This window comes from Pseudorca crassidens, chromosome X, assembly GCF_039906515.1.
Source record: "Pseudorca crassidens isolate mPseCra1 chromosome X, mPseCra1.hap1, whole genome shotgun sequence".
Classification (NCBI taxonomy): Eukaryota; Metazoa; Chordata; class Mammalia; order Artiodactyla; family Delphinidae; genus Pseudorca; species Pseudorca crassidens.
In genome coordinates this window covers 85752374-85777821 of record NC_090317.1, presented here as the reverse complement: position 1 = coordinate 85777821, position 25448 = coordinate 85752374, and the positions used below count along the sequence as shown (strand labels likewise).

The 25448-nt window shown below is 40.1% G+C and overlaps 1 protein-coding gene across 11 annotated transcripts in view; it reads left to right on the top strand.

The window, feature by feature from the left end:
• Positions 1-25448, top strand: part of PFKFB1 (6-phosphofructo-2-kinase/fructose-2,6-biphosphatase 1) — a 198810-nt gene that overhangs the window by 160452 nt on the left and 12910 nt on the right. The window contains exon 13 of one of the 11 annotated variants that reach the window (XR_010940066.1): positions 21384-22542. The exons of 9 other annotated variants lie outside the window; for them this stretch is intronic. Coding sequence is in view for 1 of the 2 variants with exons in the window: in XM_067723910.1 (XP_067580011.1) it covers positions 21384-21436 (53 nt within the window). In the remaining variant the exon portion in view is untranslated. The remainder of the gene's footprint in view (positions 1-21383; positions 22543-25448) is intronic. One more of the 11 variants, XM_067723910.1, reaches the window with a different exon arrangement.

Below are 25448 nucleotides of genomic sequence, written 5' to 3'. Positions count from 1 at the left end.
TTGTCTGGTTTTGGTATCAGGGTGATGGTGGCCTCGTAGAATGAGTTGGGGAGTGTTCCTCCCTCTGCTATATTTTGGAAGAGTCTGAGAAGGATAGGTGTTAGCTCTTCTCTAAATGTTTGATAGAATTCGCCTGTGAAGCCATCTGGTCCTGGGCTTTTGCTTGTTGGAAGATTTTTAATCACAGTTTCAATTTCAGTGCTTGTGATTGGTCTGTTCATATTTTCTATTTCTTCCTGATTCAGTCTTGGTAGGTTGTGCCTTTCTAAGAATTTGTCCATTTCTTCCAGGTTGTCCATTTTATTGGCATAGAGTTGCTTGTAGTAATCTCTCATGATCTTTTGTATTTCTGCAGTGTCAGTCGTTACTTCTCCTTTTTCATTTCTAATTCTATTGATTTGAGTCTTCTCCCTTTTTTTCTTGTTGAGTCTGGCTAATGGTTTATCAATTTTGTTTATCCTTTCAAAGAACCAGCTTTTAGTTTTATTGATCTTTGTTATCGTTTCCTTCATTTCTTTTTCATTTATTTCTGATCTGATTTTTATGATTTCTTTCCTCCTGCTAACTTTGGGGTTTTTTTGTTCTTCTTTCTCTAATTGCTTTAGGTGCAAGGTTAGGTTGTTTATTCGAGATGTTTCCTGTTTCTTAAGGTAAGATTGTATTGCTATAAACTTCCCTCTTAGAACTGCTTTTGCTGCATCCCATAGATTTTGAGTCGTCGTGTCTCCATTGTCATTTGTTTCTAGGTATTTTTTGATTTCCCCTTTGATTTCTTCAGTGATCACTTCGTTATTAAGTAGTGTATTGTTTAGCCTCCATGTGTTTGTATTTTTTACAGATCTTCTCCTGTGATTGATATCGAGTCTCATAGCGTTGTTGTCGGAAAAGATACTTGATACAATTTCAATTTTCTTAAATTTACCAAGGCTTGATTTGTGACCCAAGATATGATCTATCCTGGAGAATGTTCCATGAGCACTTGAGAAAAATGTGTATTCTGTTGTTTTTGGATGGAATGTCCTATAAATATCAATTAACTCCATCTCATTTAATGTATCATTTAAAGCTTGTGTTTCCTTATTTATTTTCATTTTGGATGATCTGTCCATTGGTGAAAGTGGGGTGTTAAAGTCCCCTACTATGAATGTGTTACTGTCGATTTCCCCTTTTATGGTTGTCAGTATTTGCCTTATGTATTGAGGTGCACCTATGTTGGGTGCATAAATATTTACAATTGTTATATCTTCCTCTTGGATCGATCCCTTGATCATTATGTAGTGTCCTTCTTTGTCTCTTCTAATAGTCTTTGTTTTAAAGTCTATTTTGTCTGATATGAGAATTGCTACTCCAGCTTTATTTTGGTTTCCATTTGCATGGAATATCTTTTTCCATCCCCTTATTTTCAGTCTGTATGTGTCTCTAGGTCTGAAGTGGGTCTCTTGTAGACAGCATATATAAGGGTCTTGTTTTTGTATCCATTCAGCCAATCTGTGTCTTTTGGTGGGAGCATTTAGTCCATTTACATTTAAGGTAATTATCGATATGTGTGTTCCCATTCCCATTTTCTTAATTGTTTTGGGTTTGTTATTGTAGGTCTTTTCCTTCTTTTGTGTTTCTTGCCTAGAGAAGTTCCTTTAGCAGTTGTTGTAGAGCTGGTTTGGTGGTGCTGAACTCTCTCAGCTTTTGCTTGTCTCTAAAGGTTTTAATTTCTCCATCAAATCTGAATGAGATCCTTGCTGGGTAGAGTAATCTTGGTTGCAGGTTTTTCTCCTTCAACACTTTCAATATGTCCTGCCACTCCCTTCTGGCTTGCAGAGTTTCTGCTGAAAGATCAGCTGTTAACCTTATGGGGATTCCCTTGTGTGTTATTTGTTGTTTTTCCCTTGCTGCTTTTAATATGTTTTCTTTGTATTTAATTTTTGACAGTTTGATTAATATGTGTCTTGGCGTATTTCTCCTTGGATTTATCCTGTATGGGACTCTCTGTGCTTCCTGGACTTGATTAACTATTTCCTTTCCCATATTAGGGAAGTTTTCAACTATAATCTCTTCAAATATTTTCTCAGTCCCTTTCTTTTTCTCTTCTTCTTCTGGAACCCCTATAATTCGAATGTTGGTACGTTTAATGTTGTCCCAGAGGTCTCTGAGACTGTCCTCAGTTCTTTTCATTCTTTTTTCTTTATTCTGCTCTGCAGTAGTTATTTCCACTATTTTATCTTCCAGGTCACTTATCTGTTCTTCTGCCTCAGTTATTCTGCTATTGATCCCATCTAGAGTACTTTTAATTTCATTTATTGTGTTGTTCATCATTGCTTGTTTCATCTTTAGTTCTTCTAGGTCCTTGTTAACTGATTCTTGCATTTTGTCCATTCTATTGTCCATTCTATCTCCAAGATTTCGGATCAACCTTACTATCATTATTCTGAATTCTTTTTCAGGTAGACTGCCTATTTCCTCTTCATTTGTTAGGTCTGATGGGTTTTTATCTTGCTCCTTCATCTGCGGTGTGTTTTTCTGTCTTTTCATTTTGCTTATCTTACTGTGTTTGGGGTCTCCTTTTTTGCAGGCTGAAGGTTCGTAGTTCCCGTTGTTTTTGGTGTCTGTCCCCAGTGGCTAAGGTTGGTTCAGTGGGTTGTGTAGGCTTCCTGGTGGAGGGTACTAGTGCCTGTGTTCTGGTGGATGAGGCTAGATCTTGTCTTTCTGGTGGGCAGGTCCACGTCTGGTGGTGTGTTTTGGGGTGTCTGTAGACTTATTATGATTTTGGGCCACCTCTCTGCTAATGGGTGGGGTTGTGTTCCTGTCTTGCTAGTTGTTTGGCATAGGATGTCCAGCACTGTAGCTTGCTGGTTGTTGAGTGAAGCTGGGTGCTGGCATTGAGATGGAGATCTCTCGGAAATTTTTGCTGTTTGATATTATGTGCGGCTGGGAGGTCTCTTGTGGATCAGTGTCCTGAAGTTGGCTCTCCCACCTCAGAGGCACAGCACTGACTCCTGGCTGCAGCACCAAGAGCCTTTCATCCACAGGGCTCCTTAATTTGGGATGATTGGTTGTCTATTCAGGTATTCCACAGATGCAGGGTATATCAAGTTGATTGTGGAGCTTTAATCCGCTGCTTCTGAGGCTGCTGGGAGAGATTTCCCTTTCTCTTCTTTGTTCTCACAGCTCCCAGGGGCTCAGCTTTGGATTTAGCCCCGCCTGTGCGTGTAGGTCGCCGGAGGGCGTCTGTTCTTTGCTCAGACAGGACGGGGTTAAAGGAGCCGCTGATTCGGAGGCTCTGGCTCACTCAGGCCCGGGGGTAGGGAGGGGCACGGAGTGTGGGGCGGGCCTGCGGCGGCAGAGGCCGGCGAGACGTTGCAGCCTGAGGCGCGCCTGTGCGTTCTCCCGGGGGAGTTGTCCCTGGATCCCGGGACCCTGGCAGTGGTGGGCTGCACAGGCTCCCCGGAAGGGCGTGTGGCTAGTGACCTGTGTTTACACACAGGCGTCCCGGTGGCGGCAGCAGCGGCCCTAGCGTCTCATGTCTGTCTCTGGGCTCCGCACTTTTAGCCGCGGCTCGCGCCCGTCCCTGGAGCTCTCTCAAGCAGCGTTCTTAATCCCCTCTCCTCGTGCACCAGGAAACAAAGAGGGACGTAAAAGTCTCTTGCCTCTTCGGCAGTTCCAGACTTCTCCCCAGACTCTCTCCCGGCCAGCCGCGGTGCACTAACGCCCTGCAGGCTGTGTTCACACCGCCAACCTCAGTCCTCTCCCGGCGCTCCGACAAAAGCCGGAGCCTCAGCTCCCAATCCCGCCCGCCCCAGCGGGCGAGCAGACAAGCCTCTCGGCTGGCGAGTTCTGGTCGGCCCGATCCTCTGCGCTGGAATCTGTCCGCTTTGCCCTCCGCACCCCTGTTGCTGTGCTCTCCTCCGCGGCTCCCAAGCTCCCCCACTCCGCCTCCCGAAGTCTCCACCCGCGAAGGGGCTTCCTAGTGTGTGGACACTTTTCCTCCTTCACAGCTCTCTCCCGCTGGTGCAGGACCCGTCCCTATCCTTTTGTCTCTGTTTAGTTTTTTCTTTTGCCCTACCCAGGTACGTGGGGGGTTTCTTGCCTTTTGGGAGGTCTGAGGTCTTCTGCCAGCGTTCAGTAGATGCTCTGTAGGAGTTGTTCCACGCGTAGATGTATTTCTGGTGTATCTGTGGGGAGGAACATGATCTCCGCGTCTTACTCTTCCGCCATCTTCCCGGAAGTTTTTTCGGTGCTGAATTGTTTTTGGTTTATTCTGTTCTGCAGTGTATTCCACCATTCTGTCTTCCAGTTCACTTATCAGTTATTCTGCTATTGATTCTTTCTAGTGTAGTTTTCATTTCAGGTATCATATTGTTCATCTCTGTTTGTTTGTTCTTTAATTCTTCTAAATTTTTGTTAAACATTTTTTTGCATCTTCTCCATCTTTGCCTCCATTCTTTTTCCAAGGTCCTGGATCATCATCACTATCATTATTTTGGATTCTTTTTCTGGATCTTTGCCTATCTTCACTTTATTTAGTTGTTTTTCTGGGGTTTTATCTTGTTCCTTCATCGGATACATAGCCCTCTGCTTTTTCACCTTGTCTATCTTTCTGTGAATGTGGTGTTTGTCCCACAGGCTGCAGGACTGTAGTTCTTCTTGCTTCTGTTGTCTGTCCTCTGGTGGATGATCGAGGAGGTCTGTTTCTTATTGTCTCACTCACACCTCACAACTTCACAGCATTGTATATAGAAACCCTGCTGTCACTGCCAAGTACTTTGGTGCATCCAATTTCAGGCTGGATGATATCTGACTGTAAATTCAGAGTCCTATTCTGACACAGTAGGATTATAATCACTGTGTTTCTAGAGTTTTAGATGTTGTATTCTGAATGGTAGATGTAACAGAGGCATCTGCTAGTGTTGGAGGGTCTCCTGCAGAGGCGGGGGGTGGCTGTGGCTCACCGTGGGGACAAGGACACTGGCGGCAGAAGTTCTGGGAAATATTTCTTGGTGTGAGTCCTCCCAGAGTCTGTCATTAGCCCCATCAAAGATCCCAGATAGGCTCCAGTGTTGCGTCGCCTCTGGGACAACTTTAAATTGGCTAATATGCAAGAAATCTGAGTCCCTCGAGGATAGCAGGAGGGGAAAGGGAAAACCTCTGAAGGAGTATTAAACCAAAATTTTCCAAATCTGATGAAAATTATAAAGCTACAGATCCAAGAATCTCACAAACCCCAGTCACAAGAAACATGAAGAAGCTACACTGAGGTAATCATGATCAAATTGTTCAATACCAATGATAAAGACAACATCTTAAAAACAGCCAGAGAAAAAATGGCATACTACATACAGAGAAACAAATATAAATATGACATATGACAGCAAATTTCTAAGGAGAACATTGCAAGCAATAAGATAGTGGATCAGCAGGCTTAGAGTACCAAAAGAGAAATACTGTCAACCTAGAATTTTATACTCCATGAAAATATCTTTTTAAAATGAAGGTGAATCCAGACATTTTCAGACATATGATGGTGAAAATAATTTAACACCAGCAGACGTTCAATGCAAGAAATGTTAAAAATTCTTTCTTCAGGCATAAGGAAAATGATACCATATGGAATTACAGATCTACTATAGGGAGGGACTTCAGAGTTCTAATTCCACATGTAAGGAGACTGGAAGTCGCTGCTCCATCCTAAAAACAAGTAAAAAAAAAAACTGAACAGACTAAAAAATAAAAAAAAACACTTCTTGGATCTATAAGAAAGGGAAGGACTCAGGCAAAACCCCTGCCCCCAAGATTGGAGAGATAGTCAAGTGAATACAGGGAACCATAGATCCAGAAGAGAAATTCACAAGTGAAGACTGCATGGAAATAAGTGTCAGGGTAGGAAAATTTGAGCTGTAGTTAACAACTTGCTGGAGGCTCAGTGTGAACAATTCTCAGAGTTAAAAATTCCAGTCTAACCCATTCATAGGGGGCTACTGCACAATTTTGTGAGATTTACATCCAGGAGCTTGTCAAGGTTCTCAGAGTGAACATTGAATAAAAATTTTCTCATGTTTATAGCACAGAGAGGAGACAGAAAGTATTTTGAAATATGCCAAAGCACTGTCTTCTTAACAAGGTCTGCCCTTGTGGGAAATTAATTAACCAGAGCCTAACCTGCTGGAGTATTATCAGAACCTAAATGCTCTTGGGGAATGGAAATATGAACTCAAGTCAGCTCTAACCTTATATAACTCCAGCCAACCTTAACCACCCTATTCCTCCTAAGGGGAAGAAAAAAAACTGAGAAATGCTTGTGGAGTTCACAGTCTAAAGGCATAGGCTCTCAGAGAATGAGACCTAATCATAGGACTAAAGAATACTTTTCCTCCTTCCACAACTCACCACCACATAAGTAAAAGTATATTTACATTACGTCCAGCTATCAAGAAAAAATTATAAAACATACCAAAAGGCAAAAAGAAATCCTCACAGTATGAAGAGACAGAGCAAGCACCAGAACCAGATGTGGCAGAGATGTTGGAATGATCAGACCAGGAATGTGAACGATCTATGATTAATATACTAAGGGCTCTAATGGATAAAGTAGACAGCATGCAAGAAGAGATAGGTAATGTAAGCAAAGAGATAATAATTGTAAGAAAGAACAAAAGGGCTTCCCTGGTGGTGCAGTGGTTGAGGGTCCGCCTGCTGATGCAGGGGACACGGGTTCGTGCCCCGGTCCGGGAGGATCCCACATGCTGTGGAGTGGCTGGGCCCATGAGCCATGGCTGCTGAGCTTGTGCGTCCAGAGCCTGTGCTCCACAACGGGCAAGGCCACAGTCGTGAGAAGCCCGCGTACCGCAAAAATAAAACAAAACAAAACAAAAAAATAGAAAAAAAAAGGAAGAACCAAAAATATATGCTAGATATAAAAAAAACTGTAACACAAGTGAAGAATGCCATTGATAGGCTTATTAGTAGATGGGATACAGCCGAGGAAAGAATCTCTGAGCTTGAATATATCTCAATAGAAACCACAAAAACTGAAAAGCAGAGAGAAAAAGACTGAAAAAATATAATAAAATATCAAGAAATTCGGGACTGCTAAAAAAAGGTCTGATATATGCATAATGGGAATTCTAGAAGAATAAAGTCAAGAACAGAAGAAACATTTGAAACAATAATGACTGAAAATTTTCCCCAAATTAATGTCACACACCAAGCCACAGATCCAGGAATCTCAGAACACTGAGGAGAATAGATGCGAGAAAACTACACCTAAGCATATTATATTCAAACTATGGAATATCAAAGATAAAGAAAAAAAGTAAAAGAAGCTAGAGGAAAAAAATCTTACATATACAGGAGCAAAGATTACATCGAAAATCATGCAAGCAAAAAGAGAGTAGAGTGAAAAATTTTATTTTTTGACCTTTCATGATTTATTTATTTTAACATTTAAAATTTTTTTACTAGAGTATAGATGATTTAAAATGTTCTGTTAGTTTCAGGTGTACAGCAAAGTGAATCAGTTATACATATACATATATGCACTCTTTTTTAGATTCTTTTCCCATATAGGCCATTACAGAGTATTGAGTAGAGTTCCCTGTGCTATACAGTAGGTCCTTATTAGTTATCTATTTTACGTATAGTACTGCGTATATGTTAATCCCAATCTCCCAATTTATCCCTCACCTCACTTATTCCCTAGTAACTATGTTTGTTTTCTAGATCTTTGACTCTACTTCTGTTTTGTAAATAAGTTCATTTGTACCCCTTTATTAGATTCCACATATAAATGATATCATATGATATTTGTCTTTCTGTGACTGGCTTACTTCACTCAGTATGACAACCTCTAGGTCTATCCATGTTGGTGCAAATGGCATTATTTTGTTCTTTCTTTATGGCTGAGTAATATTCCATTGTATATATGTACTATATCTTCTTTATCCATTCCTCTGTTGATGGACATTTAGGTTGCCTCCTTGTCCTGGCTATTGTAAATAGTGCAGCAATGAACATTGGAGCGCATGTATCTTTTAGAATTATGGCTTTCTCTGGGTATATGCTCAGGAGTGGGATTGCTGGATCATATGGTAGTTCTATTTTTAGTTTTCATGTTTTTGTTTGTGTGTTTGGCTATACCACATGGCTTGTGGGATGTTTGTTCCACAACCAGGGATTAAGCCCATGTTCTGGACATGAAATCCTGAGTCCCAACCACTGGACTGCCAGGGAATTCCAGCTATTTTTAGTTTTGTAAGAAACCTCCATACTGTTCTCCATAGTGGCTGTACAAATTTACATTCACACCAACCGTGTGTGTGGGGGTCCCCTTTTCTCCAAACCCTCTCCAGCATTTATTATTTGTAGACATTTTAATGATGGCTATTATGACTGGTGTGAGGTGACATCTCATTGTAGTTTTGATTTGCATTTCTCTAATAATTAGCAATGTTGAGCATACTGTCATTTGCTCATTGCCATCTGTATGTCTTCTTTTTTTTTTTGTGGGACGCGGGCCTCTCACTGTTGTGGCCTCTCCCATTGCAAAGCACAGGCTCCAGATGCGCAGGTTCAGTGGCCATGGCTCACGGGCCTAGCAGCTCCGTGGCATGTGGAAACCGTAAACAATATGGAAAGACAACACACAGAATGGGAGAAAATATTTGCAAATGATGTGACTCACAGGGGATTAATCTCCAAAATTTACAAACAAATCATGTGGCTCAATATAAAAAAAATAAAACCCAATCAAAATATGGGCAGAAGACCTACATAGGCATTTGTCCAGAGAAGACATGCAGATGGCCAAGAGGCACATGAAAAGATGCTCAACATCGCTAATTATTAGAGAAATGCAAATCAAAACTACAATGAGATATCACCTCACACCAGTCACAATGTCCATTATTAAAAAGTCTACAAACAATAAATGCTGGAAAGGGTGTGGAGAAAAAAAGGAACCCTTCTACACTGTTGGTGGGAATGTAAATTAGTACATTTGCTATGGAAAGCAGTAAAGAGGTTCCTTAAATGTCTAAAACTAGAGCTACCATATCATCCAGCAATCCCATTCTTGAGCACATGTCCAGAGAAAAACATTTTCGAAAGGATACATGCACCCCAATGTTCATTGTAGTACTGTTTACAATAGCCAAGACATGGAAGCAATATAAATGCCTATCAACAGAGGAATGGATAAAGAAGATGTGGTACATATATAATTACTCAGCCATAAAATAAGAACAAAATAATGCCATTTGCACCAACATGGGTGGACCTAGAGGTTGTCATACTGGATGAAGTAAGTCAGACACAGAAAGACAAGTATCATATGATACTGATTATATGTGGAATCTTATAAAAAGGGTGCAAATGAACTTATTTACAAAACAGAAGTAGAGTCACAGATGTAGAAAATAAACTTATGGTTACCAGGGAATAAGGGAGGGGAGGGAAAAATTGGGTGTTTGGGATTGATATATACACACTACTGTGTACAAAATAGGTAACTAATAAGGACCTACTGTATAGCACAGGGAACTCTACTCAATACTTTGTAATGGTGTACATGGGAAAAGAATCTAAAAAAGAGTGGATATATATGTATAACTGATTCACTTTGCTGTACACCTGAAACTAACAGAACATTGTAAATCAACTGTACTCCAATAAAATTTCTTTTAAAAAAGAATAAATAAAGAATAACAAAAATACAATACGTTACAATAGATAACCATCATAGACCCACTCTGTAGCACAGGGTACTCTGCTCAATATACTGTAGTAACCTAAATTGGAATAGAATTTGAAAAAAGAATAGATACTTGTATATGTATAGCTGAATCACTTTGCTCTAAACCTGAAACTAACACAACATTGTTAATCAATGATACTCCAATATAAATTAAAAATTTATTTTAAATGTTGAGGAAAAAAAACCTACCAACCTAGAATTCTGTGTCCTGAGAAATTATCTTTCAAAGATGAAAGAGAAATAAAAAATATTCTCAGAGAAACAAAAATTGAGGAAATGTGTTGCCAATAGACTTGCCTTGCAAGAAATACTAAAACTTTATGCAGACTCATTAAAGATGGCAGAGTAGGAAGACCCTGAGCTCACCTCCCCACAAGGGCATACCAAAATTACAACTATTTCTAGAGCAAGTATTGATGAGAAAACCAGAATCTAGCAGAAAATATCTTCTACAACTAAAGATATGAAGAAGGGATCACAGTGAGACAGATAGGAGGGATGGTCACAGTATAGTCAAGACCCATACCCTGGGTGGGTGACCAACAAATGGAAGGGTAATCACCACTGCAGAGGTTCTCCCCCAAAATCAACAGGGCTGAGCCCCACATTGGGCTCCTCAACCTGGGGGTACTTCACTAGGAAGACCAGCCCCCAGAACTTTTGCTTTGAAGACTAGTGGGGATTACTTTCAGAAGAACCAGAGGGCTGTGGGAAATAAAGACTCCACTCTTAAAGGGCACACACAAAATCTCACAAGCTCCAAGACCCAGGGCAGATTTCATAGTTTGAAAGGTGCCTGGGTCAGACCAACCTGCTGATCTTGGAGAGCCTCCCAGGAAGTCAGGAGGCAACTGGAGCTCACCCATGGGACACAGACACTGGCAGGAGCCATTTGGGGTAGCTCATTCTACCACACGGACATGGGTGCTGGCAAGTGCCATTTTGGAATCTTCCACCAACCTTACTAGCACTGGGACCCAGCCTTGCCAAACAGCTTGTTGGCACCAGCACTGAAACACCTCAGGCCAAGGAAATAACTGTATGTGGACACAGCCTCACACACCAGCAGGCAGGCTGCCTTAAGATCCTGTGAGCCAACGGCTGCTCCATGACATGGCCTTGTCCACCAGAGAACCCAGAACATGGACACATACACCAGTGCACTGGCTCTAACCTTAGGACCCCCAGGGCCCTGGTATCACCCAGCAGCAGGCAAATGCTAGTTCTGTGACACCTTGGGCCATTCAGACAGCCACCCCAGGATCTGGCCCCACCCACCAGTGGGCGGACACAAGCTTTGGACACTGCAGATGCCACAGCCAGTTGTGTCAGGAACCAGCCCCAACCACCAGTAGGCCAACTCCAATTTCAGCACCCCCAGAACCCTGCAGCCAGAGAGCCTAGGATCAGGCTTTGCCCACCAGTGAGCCAGTACTAGCCTTGGAATCCCCCTGGGTCTTGGGCCCCCACACCAGCAATCTGACAGCAGATCTGGGACCCACGGACCCCACAGCCAGAGGCCCCAGGACATGGCTCTGCCAACCAGTAGGCTGGCACTAGCCCCAGGACAAGGCTTCACCCATAAGCAGGCAGGCACCAGACCCGGGATCCCCTGGACCAAAATGCCATCTAGCAGCAGGTGGATACCAGCCCCAAAACCACTGCAGCCCTGCAGCCTGCCTTGTCAAGACCCAGATAACCCACAGGTAAGCAGGCACCAGACCCGGCACCTCCTGGGCCCTGGCCCTGCCAACCAGCAGACCCACACTATCTCGAGGAAATCATAGACCCTTCAGGCAGCCACCTCAGGATATGGCCTCACTCATCGGCAGGCAAGAATCAGCTTTGGGACTCCCTAGAACCCAGAGACAGCCATGTCAGAAATTGGCACCACCCACCAGCAGGCAGACACTAGATCTGGGAACCCAGGCCCAACAACCACCCGCTCACCAGTGGGCCAGCACTAGCCCCGGGATACATTGGGGTTCTATAGCCAACCACCCCAAAACTCAGCCCCAACACCCAGTGGCCAACAGCATCTGCACAAGGCAGGGCCTGGCAACCAAGTAGACAAGTAGGGACTGGCAACCAACAAGAACAAGGGCCAGCTACACCTACCAGACAACTCACAGTAGTCAGGCCACCACAACAGAAGAACACAGACAGCTCCTATAGGGGGCACACCAAGAGCATATAGCCCTGGTGACCATAGGGGAGTGAACTGCTGGGTTTCATAGGACAACTCCTAAAATAGACCACTTATCCAAGGTTGGGAAACATAACAAACCTATAAGATACATAGAAATAAAAACAGCAAATTAGGAAAAATGAGATAACAGAAAAGATGCTTCAAATGAAGGAAAACATGAAATCCAAGAAGAAATAAGTGAAGTGGAGATTGGCAATCTACCAAATAAAGAGTGCAAAGTAATGATCATAAAGATAATCAAAGAATTTGGAAGAAGAATGGATGAACACAGTGAGAAATTTAACAAGGATTTAAAAAATATAGAGAGAAACCAAATAGAGGAGAAGAATACAATAAATGAAATATAAAGCACACTAGAAGGAATCAACAGTAGATTAAATGATAAAGAGAAATTGATCAGTGAGCTGGAAGACAGAGTAAAGGAAATCACTGAAGCTGAACAGAAAAAAAGAAAAAAAAATGAGGACAGTTTAAGAGACCTCTGGGACAGCACCAAATGTGTTACTATCCACTTCATAAGGATACCAGAAGGTGAAGAAAGATTTAAAAGAGGGCATAGAACATATTTGAAGACATAATAGCAAAAAATCTCTCTAACCTGAGAAAGGAAACAGACATCAAGGTACAGGAAGCACAGAGAGTCCCAAACAGGATCAACCCAACAAAGATCACATCAAGATACATTGTAATCAAAACTAAAGCATACTAAAAAACTAAAGCAAACTAATCAAAACCTAAGCATAAACAGAAAATATTAAAGCAGCAAGGGAAAAGCAACAAGTTATATACAAGGGAGCTCCCATTAGGTTATAAGCTGACATTTCAGCAGACACTCTACAGGTCAGAAGGGAGTGGCATGATATGTTTAAAGTGATGAAAGGGGAAAGCCTACAATCAAGAATACTCTACTCAATAAGGCTTTCAATCAGATTTGATGAAGGGATAAAAAGTTTTACAGACAAGCAAAAGCTAAAAGAGTTCAGCACTACCACACCAGCTTTACAAGAAATGTTAAAGGGACTTCTCTAAGCAAAAAAGAAAAGGCCACAACTAAAACACAAAAATTATGAAAGGAAACAGCTCAGTGGTAAAGGCAGTAAAGATAGTGAATCAACCATGTACAAAGCTAGTAGGAAGGTTAGAAAACAAAAGTAGTAAAATTATAAATGTTTACATAGGTAGTTAAGGAATACATCCCCCCAAAAGATGTAAAATATGATGTCAAAAACAAATATGCTAGGGGGGGTGTGAAATAAAAGTGCAGGATTGTTCAAATGTGTTTGAAATTAGGAGATAAGGAAGTTAAAATAATCAAATGGATGAAAGATAGATGATAGATAGATAGATAGATAGATAGATAGATAGATAGATAGATGATAGATAGATGTAAACCTCATGATAACCACAAACCAAAAATCTATAACTTATATAGACACACAAAAAAGAAAGGGATCAAACGTTACACTAAAGATAGTCATCAAATAACGAGATGAGAACAAAAGAAGAAAGGAACAAAAAGGAACTACAAAAACAACACAAAAACAATTTAAAAGTGACAATGAGAACATACATCTCAATAATTACTTTAAATGAAAATGGACTAACTGCTCCAACCAAAAGACATAGAGTGGCTGAATGGATACAAATACAAGACCCATATATATGCTGACTACAAGAGACTAACTTCAAATCTAAAGACACACACAGAATGGAAGTGGGGGATGGAAAAAGATATTCCATGCAAATTGAAATGAAAAGAAAGGCAGGGTAGCAATACTAACATTAGACAAAATAGCTTTTAAAACAAAGACTGTAACAAAAGACAAATAAGGACATTACATAATGATAAAGTGATCAATCCAACAAGAAGGTATAACAAGAACATACACATGCACCCAACTTAGGAGAACCTAAATGCATAAAACAAACATTAACAGACATAAAGGGAGAAATTGACAGCAACACAATAATAGTAGGGGACTTTATTATTTTTATTGTGGTAAAAGTCATATAATATAAAACATACTATTTTAACCATATTTAACTGTACAGTTCAGTGGCACTAAGTACATTTACAATGTTGTGCAACTCTCTCCTGAATTTTTCAACTTCCTAAACTGAAACTCTGTCCTCTTTATACACTAAGTCCCCATTCCTCCTCCCCACTCCCCCACCCCCTCGGCCCCTGACGTCTACCAATGTGCTTTCTGGCTCTATGAATTTGACTATTTAAGGTACCTTGTATAAGTGGAATCAAACAATATTTGTCTGCACCTAATGTATATTGGAATGCATTTTTAAGGTTAACTTAATATATGTCCTGTAAACATATTGTACCTGCTTTTCTTCCCCCTGTGCTATACAGTAGGGACTCAGCAGCCATCTATTTCATACAAAGTAGCGTACATACGTCAATCCCAATCTCCCAGTCTACACCACCTCCCTTCCCGCCTTGGTGTCCATATGTTTGTTCTCTATGTCTGTGTATTTCTGCTTTGCAAATAGGTTCATCTGTACCATTGTTCCTAAATTCCACATATATGCATTAATATACGATATTTGTTTTTCCCTTTCTGCCATACTTCACTCTGAATGACAGTCTCTAGATCCATTCTTGTCTCTGCAAATGGCACAATTTCTTCCCTTTTCAAACCTGAGTTATATCTCATTGTACATACGTACCACACCTTCTTTATCCATTCCTCTGTGGATGGACATTTAGGTTGCTTCCATGTCCTGGCTATTTCAAATAGTGCTGCAATGAAGATTGGAGTGTATGCGTCTTTCTGAATTATGGTTTCCTCCAGGTACATGCCCAGGAGTGGGATTGCGGGGTCATATGATAGTTCTATTTTTAGTTTATTAAGGAACCTCCATACTGTTGTCCATAGTAGCTGTATCAATTTACATTCCCACCACAGTGTAAGAGGGTACTCTTTTCTCCACATCCTCTAAGCATTTATAGTTTGCAGATTTTGTTATGATGGCCATTCTTACCAGTGTGAGGTGATACCTCATTGTATTTTGATTTGCATTTTCTAATAATTAGTGATATTGAACATCTTTTCATGTACCTCTTGGGCATCTATATGTCTTCTTTGGAGAAAAATCTATTTAGGTCTTCTGCCCATTAACTGATTGGGTTGTTTGTGGGTATTTTTGATATTGAGCTGGATGAGCTTTATGGGAAATAAATCCCTTGTCAGTTGCTTCATTTGCAAATATTTTCTCCCATTCTGAAGGTAGTCTTTCACTCTTGTTTATGGTTTCCTTTTCTGAGCAAAAGCGTATAAGTTTAATTAGGTCCCATTTGTTAATTTTTGTTTTTATTTTCAATATTCTAGGAGGTGGGTCAAAAAAAGATCTTAATATGATTTATGTCAAAGAGTGTTCTGCCTATATTTTCCTCTAAGAATTTTATAGTATACAGCCTTAATTTAGGTCTTTAATCCATTTTGTGTTTATTTTTGTGTACGTATTAGGGAGTGTTCTAATTTCATTATTTTACATGTATCTGTCCAGTTTTCCCAGCAAGAATATTGAAGAGACTGTCTTTTGTCCCTTGTATATTCTTGCCTTTTTTGTCATAGATTAGGTCACCATAGGTGCTTGGGTTTATCTCTGGACTTTCTACTCTGTTCTATTTGTCTGTATTTCTGTTTTTGTGCAATACCATACTGTTTTGATGACTGTACTTTTGTAGTATAATCTGAAGTCAGGGAGCCTGATTCTTCCACCTCCATTTATCTTTTCTTTTTTTTTAACATTTTTATTGGAGTATAATTGCTTTACAATGTTGTGTCAGTTTCTGCTGTATAACAAAGTGAATCAGCTATACGTATATATAAATCTCCATAACCCCTCCCACTTGAGTCTCCCTTCCAGCCTCCCTAATCCACCCCTCTGATGGTCAAAAGCACTAAGATGATCTCCCTGTGCTATGCAGCTCCTTCCCACAAGCTATCTATTTTACATTTGGTAGTGTATAAATGTCCACTCCACTCTCTCATTTCATCCCAGCTTACCCTTCACCCTTCCCATGTCCTCAAGTCCATTCTCTACATCTGCATCTTTATTCCTGTCCTGCCCCTAAGTTCTTCAGAACAATTTTCTTTTTTTTTAAGTTTCCATATATATGTGTTAGCATACGGTATTTGTTTTTCTGTTTCTGACTTACTTCACTCTGTATGACAGACTCTAGGTCCACCCACTTCACTACCAATAACTCAGTTTCGCTTCATTTTATGGCTGAGTAATTTTCCATTGTATATGTGTGCCACATCTTTATCTATTCATCAGTCGATGAACACTTAGGTTGCTTCCAGGTCCTGCCTATTGCAAATAGAGTTGCAATGAACATTGTGGTACATGACCCTTTTTGAATTTTAGTTTTCTCAGGGTATATGCCCAGTAGTGGGATTGCTGGCTCGTATGGTAGTTCTACTTTTAGATTTTAAAGGAACCTCCATACTGTTCTCCATAGTGGCTGTATCAATTTTCATTCCCACCAACAGTGAAAGAGGATACACTTTTCTCCACACCCTCTCCAGCATGTATTGTTTGTAGATTTTTTGATGATGGCCATTCTGAGTGGTGTGAGGTGATACCTCACTGTAGTTTTGATTTGCATTTTTCTAATGATTAGTAATGTTGAGCATCCTTTCATGTGTTTGTTGGCAATCTGTATATCTTCTTTGGAGAAATGTCTATTTACCTCTGCTGCCCATTTTTGGATTGGGTTATTTGCTTTTTAAATATTGAGCTGCATGAGCTGCTTGTAAATTTTGGAGATTAATCCTTTGTCAGTTGCTTTGTTTGCAAATATTTTCTCCCATTCTGAGGGTTGTCTTTTTGTCTTGTTTATGGTTTTCTTTGCTATGCAAAACCTTTGAAGTTTCATTAGGTCTCATTTGTTCATTCTTGTTTTTATTTCCATTACTCTAGGATGTGGATCAAAAAAGATCTTGCTGTAATTTATATCAAAGAGTGTTCTTCCTATGTTTTCTGCTTAGAATTTGATAGTGTCTGGTCTTACATTTACGTCTCGAATCCATTTTGAGTTTATTTTTGTGTATGGTGTTAGGGAGTGTTCTAATTTCATTCTTTACATGTAGCTGTCCAGTTTTCCCAGCACCACTTATTGAAGAGATGGTCTTTTCTCCATTGTATATCCTTCCCTCCTTTGTCATAGACGAGTTGACCATATGTGCATGGGTTTATCTCTGGGCTTTCTATCTTGTTCCATTGATCTATATTTCTGTTTTTGTACCAGTACCATACTATCTTGATTACTGTAGCTTTGTAGTATAGTCTGAGGTCTGGGAGCCTGATTCCTCCAGCAGCATTTTTCATTTTCAACATTGCTTTGGCTATTCAGGGTCTTTTGTGTTTCCATACAAATTGTGAAAATTTTTGTTCTAGCTCTGAAACATGCCATTGGTAGCTTGATAGGTATGGCATTGAATCTGTAGATTGTTTTGGGTAGTTTAGTCATTTTCACAATGTTGATCCTTCCAATCCAAGAATATGGTGTATCTCTCCATCTGTTTGTGTCATCTTTAATTTCTTTCATCAGTATCTTATAGTTTTCTGCATACAGGTCTTTTGTCTCCTTAGATAGGTTTATTCCTAGGTATTTTATTTTTTTTGTTGCAATGGTAAATGGGAGTGTTATGTTAATTTCTCTTACAGAGTTTTCATCATTACTGTATAGGTATGCAAGAGATTTCTCTGCATTTGTCTTGTATTCTGCTACTTTACCAAATTCATTGATTAGCTCTAGTAGTTTTCTGGTGGTATCTTTAGTATTCTTTACGTATAGTATCATGTCATCTGCAACCAGTGACAGCTTTATTTCTTCTTTTCCGATTTGGATTCCTTTTATTATTTTGCTTCTCTGATTGCTGTGGCTAAAACTTCCAAAACTATGTTGAATAATAGTGGTGACAGTGGGCCACCTTGTCTTGTTCCTGATCTTAGTGGAAATGGTTTCGGTTTTTCATCATTGAGAACAATGTTGGCTGTAGGTTTGTCATATATGGACTTTATTATGTTGAGGAAAGTTCCCTCTGTGCCTACTTTCTCTAGGATTTTTATCATTAATTGGTGTTGAATTTTGTTGAATGATTTTTCTGCAGCAGTTGAGATGATCATATGGATTTTATTCTTCAATTTGTTAATATGGTATATCACATTGATTGATTTGCATATATTGAAGAATCCTTGCATTCCTGGGATAAACCCCTCTTGGTCTCAGTGTATGATCCTTTTAATGTGCTGTTGGATTCTGTTTGCTTGTAATTTGTTGAGGATTTTTGCGTCTATGTTGATCAGTGTTATCTTTGTGACATCTTTGTCTGGTTTTGGTATCAGAGTGATGTTGGCCTTGCAGAATGAGTTGGGAGTGTTCCTCCCTCTGCTATATTTTGTAAGAGTTTCAGAAGGAAATGCGTTAGCTCTTCTCAAAGTGTTTGATAGAATTCGCCTGTGAAGCCATCTGGTCCTGGGCTTTTGTTTGTTGGAAGATTTTTAATCACAGTTTCAATTTCAGTGCTTGTGATTGGTCTGGATATATTTTCTGTTTCTTCCTGGTTCAGTCTGGGAAGGTTGTGCTTTTCTAAGAATTTGTCTATTCCTCCCAGGTTGCCCATTTTATTAGAATATATTTACTTGCAGTAATCTTTCATGATCCCTTGTATTTTGCAGTGTCAGTTGTTACTTCTCCTTTTTCATTTATAATTCTATTGATTTGAGTCTTCTCCCTTTTTTTCTTGATGAGTCTGGCTAATGGTTTGTCAATTTTGTTTATCTTCTCAAAGAACCAGCTTTTAGTTTTATTGATCTTTGCTATTGTTTCCTTCATTTCTTTTCCATTTATTACTGATCTGATCTTTATGATTTGTTTCCTTTTCCTAACTTTGGGTTATTTTGTTCTTCTTTCTCTAATTGCTTTAGGTGAAAGTTTAGGTTGTTTATTTGATATGTTTCTTTTTTCTTGAGGTAGGATTTTATTGCTATAAACTTCCCTCTTAGAACTTCTTTTGCTGCATCCTATAGGTTTTGGGTTGGCATGTTTTCATTGTCATTTGTATCTATGTATTTTTTTATTTCCTTTTTGATTTCTTTAGTGATATCTTGGTTATTAAGTAGTGTATTGTTTAGCTTTCAAGTATTTGTTATTTTTATGAATATTTTTCCTGTAATTAACGTCTAGTTTCATAGCACTGTGGTCGGAAAAGATACTGGATAGTATTTCAATTTTCTTAAATTTACTAAGGCTTGATTTGTGACCCAAGGTATGATCTATCCTGGAGAATGTTCCATGAGCACTTGAGAAGAAAGTGTAGTCTGTTGTTTTGGATGGAATGTCCTATAAATACCAATTAATTCCTTCTTGTCTAATGTATCATTTAAAGTTGTATTTCCTTATTTATTTTAATTTTGGATGATCTGTCCATTCGTGAAAATGGGGTGTTAAATCCCCTAATATTATTCTGCTACTGTCGATTTCCCCTTTTATGTCTGTTAGCATTTTTCTTATGTATTGAGGTGCTCCTATGTTGGGTGCATAGATATGTACAATTGTTATATCTTCTTCTTGGATTGATCCCTTGATCATTATGTAGGGTCCTTCCTTGTCCCTTGTGATAGTCTTTACTTTAAAGTCTGTTTCGTATGAGATAAGAATTGCTACTCCAGCTTTCTTTTGAATGCCATTTGCATGGAATATCTTTTTCCATCCCCTCACTTTCAGTCTGTGTGTGTCTCTAGGTCTGACATGGGTTTATTGTAGGCAGCATATATACAGGTCTTGTTTTTGTATCCATTCAGCCAGTCTATGTCTTTTGGTTGGAGCATTTAATCCATTTACATTTAAGGTAGTTATCCATATGTATGTTCCTATTACCCTTTTTTTAACTGTTCTAGGTTTGTTATTGTAGGTCTTTTCCTTTTCCATTGTTTCCTGTCTAGATAAGTTCCTTTAGGGTTTGTTGTAAAGCTCATTTTGTGGTGATGAATTCTCTTAGGTTTTTTTTTTGTCTGAAAAGTTTTTAATTTCTCCATTAAATCTTGTGAGATCCTTGATGGGTAGAGTAATCTTGGTTGTAGGCTTTTCCCTTTCATCATGTTAAATATGTCTTGCCATGCCCTTCTGGCTTGCAGTGTTTCTGCTAAAAGATCATCTGTTATCCTATGGGGATTCACTTATATGTTATTTGTTGTTTTTACCTTGCTGCTTTTATTATTTTTTCTGTGTATTAATTTTTGATAGCTTGATTAATATGTGTCTTGCTGTGTTTCTTCTTGGGTTTATCCTGTTTGGGACTCTCTGTTCTTCCTGGACTTGATTGACTATTTCCTTTCCCATATTAGGGAAGTCTTCACTTATAATCACTTCAAATATTTTCTCAGTCCGTTTCTTTTTCTATTCATCTTCTGGGACCTGTATAATTCATATGTTGGTGTGTTCAATATGGTCCCAGAGGTCTCTAAGACTGTCCTCAATTCTTTTCATTCTTTTTTCTTTATTCTCATCTGTGGTAGTATATTCCACTATTTTATCTTCTAGGTCACTTTTCCGTTCTTCTGCCTCAGTTATTCTGCTCTTGATTCCTTCTAGAGAATTTTGAATTTCACTTTTTGTGTTGTTCATCACTGTTTGTTTGCTCTTTATTTCTTCTAGGTCCTAGATAAATGTTTCCTGTATTTTCTCCATTCTATTTCCAAGATGTAAGATCACCTTTACTCTCATTACTTTCAATTCTTTTTCAGGTAGACTGCCTATTTGCTGTTCATTTTTTTGGTCTGGTGGGTTTTTACCTTGCTCCTTCATCTCTTGTGTGTTACTCTGTCTTCTCATCTCACTTAACTTACTGTGTTTGTGGTCTCTTTTTCACCAGCCACACTTTCATAGTTCCTGTCATTTTCGGTGTCTGTGTCCAGTGGGTAAGGTTGGTTCAGTGGGTTGTGTAGGCTTCCTGGTGGAGGGGACTAATGCCTGTATTCTGGTGGATGATGCTGGATTTTGTCTTTCTGGTGGGCAGAACCACATCTGGTGGTGTGTTTTGTTGCATCTGTGACCTTATTATTATTTTAGTCAGCCTCTCTGCTAATGGGTGGGGTTGTTTTCCTGTCTTGCTAGTTGTTTGTCATAGGGTGTCCAGCACTGTAGCGTACTGGTCTTTGAGTGGAGCTGGGTCTTATCTTTGAGATGGAGATCTCTGGGAGAGTATTTGCCATTTGATGTTACTTGGAACAAGGAGGCCTCTGATGGACCAGTATCCTGCATTTGGGTCTCCCACTGCACAGGCACAGGCCTGACACCTGGCCACATCATGAAGATGCTGTTTGCAGCACAGCTCAGAAGAAAAGGGAGGGAGAGGGGGAAGATGGTGGAAGAGTAAGACACAGAGATCACCTTCCTCCCCACAGATACATCAGAAATACATCTACACGTGGAAGTGCTCCTACAGAACACACAGTGAATGCTGTAAGAAGACCTCAGACCTCCCAAAAGGCAAGAAACTCCCCACGTAACAGGGTAGGGAAAAAGAAAAAATAATAAACAGAGACAAAAAAATAGGTAAGGGACCTGCACCAGTGGGAGGGAGCTGTGAAGGAGGAAAGGTTTCCAAACACTAGGAAGTCCCTTCTCGGGCAGAGACTGTGGGTGGTGGAGGAGGGAAGCTTCGGAGCTATGGAGGACAGCACAGCAACAGGGGTGGGGAGGCCAAAGTGGAGAGATTCCTGCACAGAAGATCAGTGCCGACTGGCACTCACCAGCCCGAGAGGCTGTCTTCTGACCCACTGGGGCAGGCGGGGGCAGGGAGCTGAGTCTCAGACTTCGGTTGGATCTTGGATCGCAGGGAGAGGAATAGCAGCCTGAAGACAGCCCGAAGGTGTAAGTGCACCATGGCTAGCCGGGAGGGAATCTGGGGGAAAGTCTGGAACTGCCGAAGAGCCAAGAGACATTTTCTTCCCTCTTTGTTCCCTGGTGCGTGAGAAGAGGGGATTAAGAGTGCTGCTTAAAGGAGCTCCAGAGAGGGCCGCGAGCTGTGGCTAACAGCGCGGACCCCAGAGAAGGGCATGAGACATTAAGGCTGCTGCTACCGCCACCAAGAAGCCTGTGTGCGAGCATAGGTCACTATCCATACCTCCCTTCTGGGGAGCCTGTGCAGGCAACCACTGCCAGGGTCCTGGGATCTAGGCACAACTTCCCTGGGGGAAGGCACGGCACGCCTCAGGCTGGTGAAATATTCCTCTGGCCTCTGTCGCAGCAGGCTCGCCCCACACTCCGTGCCCCTCCCTTCCACCGGCCTGAGTGAGACAGAGCCCCTGAATCAGCTGCTCATTTTACCCCGTCCTGTCTGAGGGAAGAACAGAAGCCCTCCAGCGACGTACAGGCACAGGCGGGGCCAAATCCAAAACTGAGACCCTAGAGCTGTGTGAACAAAGAAGAGAAAGGGAAATTTCTCCCAGCAGCATCAGGATCAGTGGATTAAATCTCTACAATCCACTTGATATACCCTGCATCGGTGGAATACCTGAATAGACAACGAATCAAATCAAATTGAGGAGGTGGACTTTGAGAGTAAGATTTATTATTTTTTCCCCTTTTCCTCTTTTTGTGAGTGTGCATGTGTATGCTTCTGTGCGGGATTTTGTCTGTATAGCTTTGCTTCCACCATTATTCCTAGCTTTATATCTGTACATTGTTTTTTTTGGGTTTCTTTTGTTGTTTTATTTTTGATTTTAAAAAATATTTTTCTTAAAAATTATTTTTATTTTAATAACTTTATTATATTTTATCTCACTTTATTTTATTTTACTTTATCTTCTTTCTTTCTTTTTTTCCTTCCTTCCCTCCTTCTGTGCTTCCTTCCTCCCTCCCTCCTTCCCTCCCTCCTTTCCTTCTTCTTTTCCTTCTTTCTTTCTTTATTTCTTCCTTCCTTTCTTTCTTTCTACTGCTACTAATTCTTTCTTTCTACATTTTCTCCCTTTTAATCTGAGCCGAGTGGATGAAAGGCTCTTGGTGTTGCAGCTACGAGTCAGTGCTGTGCCTCTGAGGTGGGAGAGCCAATTTCAGGACACTGGTCCACAAGAGACCTCCCAGCTCCACATAATATCAAATGGTGAAAATCTCGCAGAGATCTCCATCTCAACACCAGCAACCAGCTTCACTCAATGACCAGCAAGCTACAGTGCTGGACACCCTATGCCAAACAACTAGCAAGACAGGAACACAACCCCACCCATTAGCAGAGAGGCTGTCTAAAATCATAAGTCCACAGACACCCCAAATCACACCACAAGACGTACACCTGCCCACCAGAAAGACAAGATACAGCCTCATCCACCAGAACACAGGCACTAGTCCCCTCCACCAGGGAGCCCACACAACCCACTGAACAAACATTAGCCACTGGGGACAGACACCAAAAACAACGGGAACTACGAACCTGCACCCTGCAAAAAGGAGACACCAAACACAGTAAGATAAGCAAAATGAGAAGACAGAAAAACACACAGCAGTTAAATGAGCAAGATAAAAACCCACCAGACCTAACAAATGAAGAGGAAATAGGCAGTCTACCTGAAAAAGTATTCAGAATAATGATAGTAAAGATGATCCAAAATCTTGGAAACAGAATAGACAAAATGCAAGAAACATTTAACAAGGACCTACAAGAAATAAAGATGAAACAAGCAACGATGAACAACACAATAAATGAAATTAAAAGTACTCTAGATGGGATCAATAGCAGAATAACTGGGGCAGAAGAACGGATAAGTTACCTGGAAGATAAAAGAGTGTAAATAACTACGGCAGAGCAGAATAAAGAAAAAAGAAGGTAAAGAACTGAGGACAGTCTCAGAGACCTCTGGGAAAACATTAAACACACCAACATTCAAATTATAGGGGCTCCAGAAGAAGAAGAGAAAAAGAAAGGGACTGGGAAAATATTTGAAGAGATTGTAGGTGAAAACTTCCCAAATATGGGAAAGGAAAGAGTTAATCAAGTCCAGGAAGCACAGAGTCCCATACAGGAAAAATCCAAGCAGAAACACGCCAAGACACATATTAATCAAACTGTCAAAAATTAAATACAAAGAAAAACATGTTAAAAGCAGCAAGGGAAAAACAACAAATAACACACAAGGGAATTCCCCTAAAGTTTAACAGCTGATCTTTCAGCAGAAACTCTGCAAGCCAGAAGGAACTTGCAGAACATATTTAAAGTAATGAAGGAGAAAAACCTGCAACCAAGACTACTCTACAGAGCAAGGATCTCATTCAGATTTGATGGAGAAATTAAAACCTTTACAGACAAGCAAACGCTGAGAGAGTTCAGCACCACAAAACCAGCTTTGCAAAAAATGCTAAAGGAGATTCTCTAGGCAAGAAACACAAGAGAAGGAAAAGATCTATATTAAAGAACCTAAAACAATTAAGAAAATGGGAATAGGAACATATATATCGTTAATTAACTTAAATTTAAATGGACTAAATGCTCCCACCAAAAGACACAGATTGGCTGAATGGATACAAGAACAAGACCCATACATATGCTGTCAACAAGAGACCAACTTCAGACCTAGAGACACATACAGACTGAAAGTAAGGGGATGGAAAAAGATATTCCATGCAAATGGAAGCAAAAGAAAGTTGGAGTAGCAATTGTCATATCAGATAAAATAGATTTTAAAATAAAGACTATTAGAAGATACAAAGGAGGGCACTACATAATGATCAAGGGATCGGTCCAAGAAGAAGATTTAACAATTGTAAATATTTATGCACCCAACATAGGAGCACCTCAATACATAAGGCAAATACAAACAGCCATAAAAGGGGAAATCGACAGTAACACATTCATAGTAGGGAACTTTAACACCCCACTTTCAGCAATGGACAGATCATCCAAAATGAAAATAAATAAGGAAACAGAAGATTTAAATGATCCATTAAACAAGATGGACTTAATTGATATTTATAGGACATTCCATCCAAAAACAACAGAATACACATTTTTCTCAAGTGCTCATGGAACATTCTCCAGGATAGATCATATCTTATGTCAGAAATCAAGCCTTGGAAAATTTAAGAAAATTGAAATTGTATCAAGTATCTTTTCCGACCACAACGCCATGAGACTAGATATCAATTACAGGAAAAGATCTGTAAAGAAATACAAACACATGGAGGCTAAACAATACACTACTTAATAACGAAGTGATCACTGAAGAAATCAAAGAGGAAATCAAAAAATACCTAGAAACAAATGACAATGTAGACATGACAACACAAAACCTATGGGATGTAGCAGAAGCAGTTCTAAGAGGGAAGTTTATAGCAATACAATCCTACCTGAAGAAACAGGAAACATCTCGAGTAAGCAACCTAACTTTGCACCTAAAGCAATTAGTAAATGAAGAACAAAAAACCCCCAAAGTTAGCAGAAGGATAGAAAACATACAGATCCGATCAGAAATAAA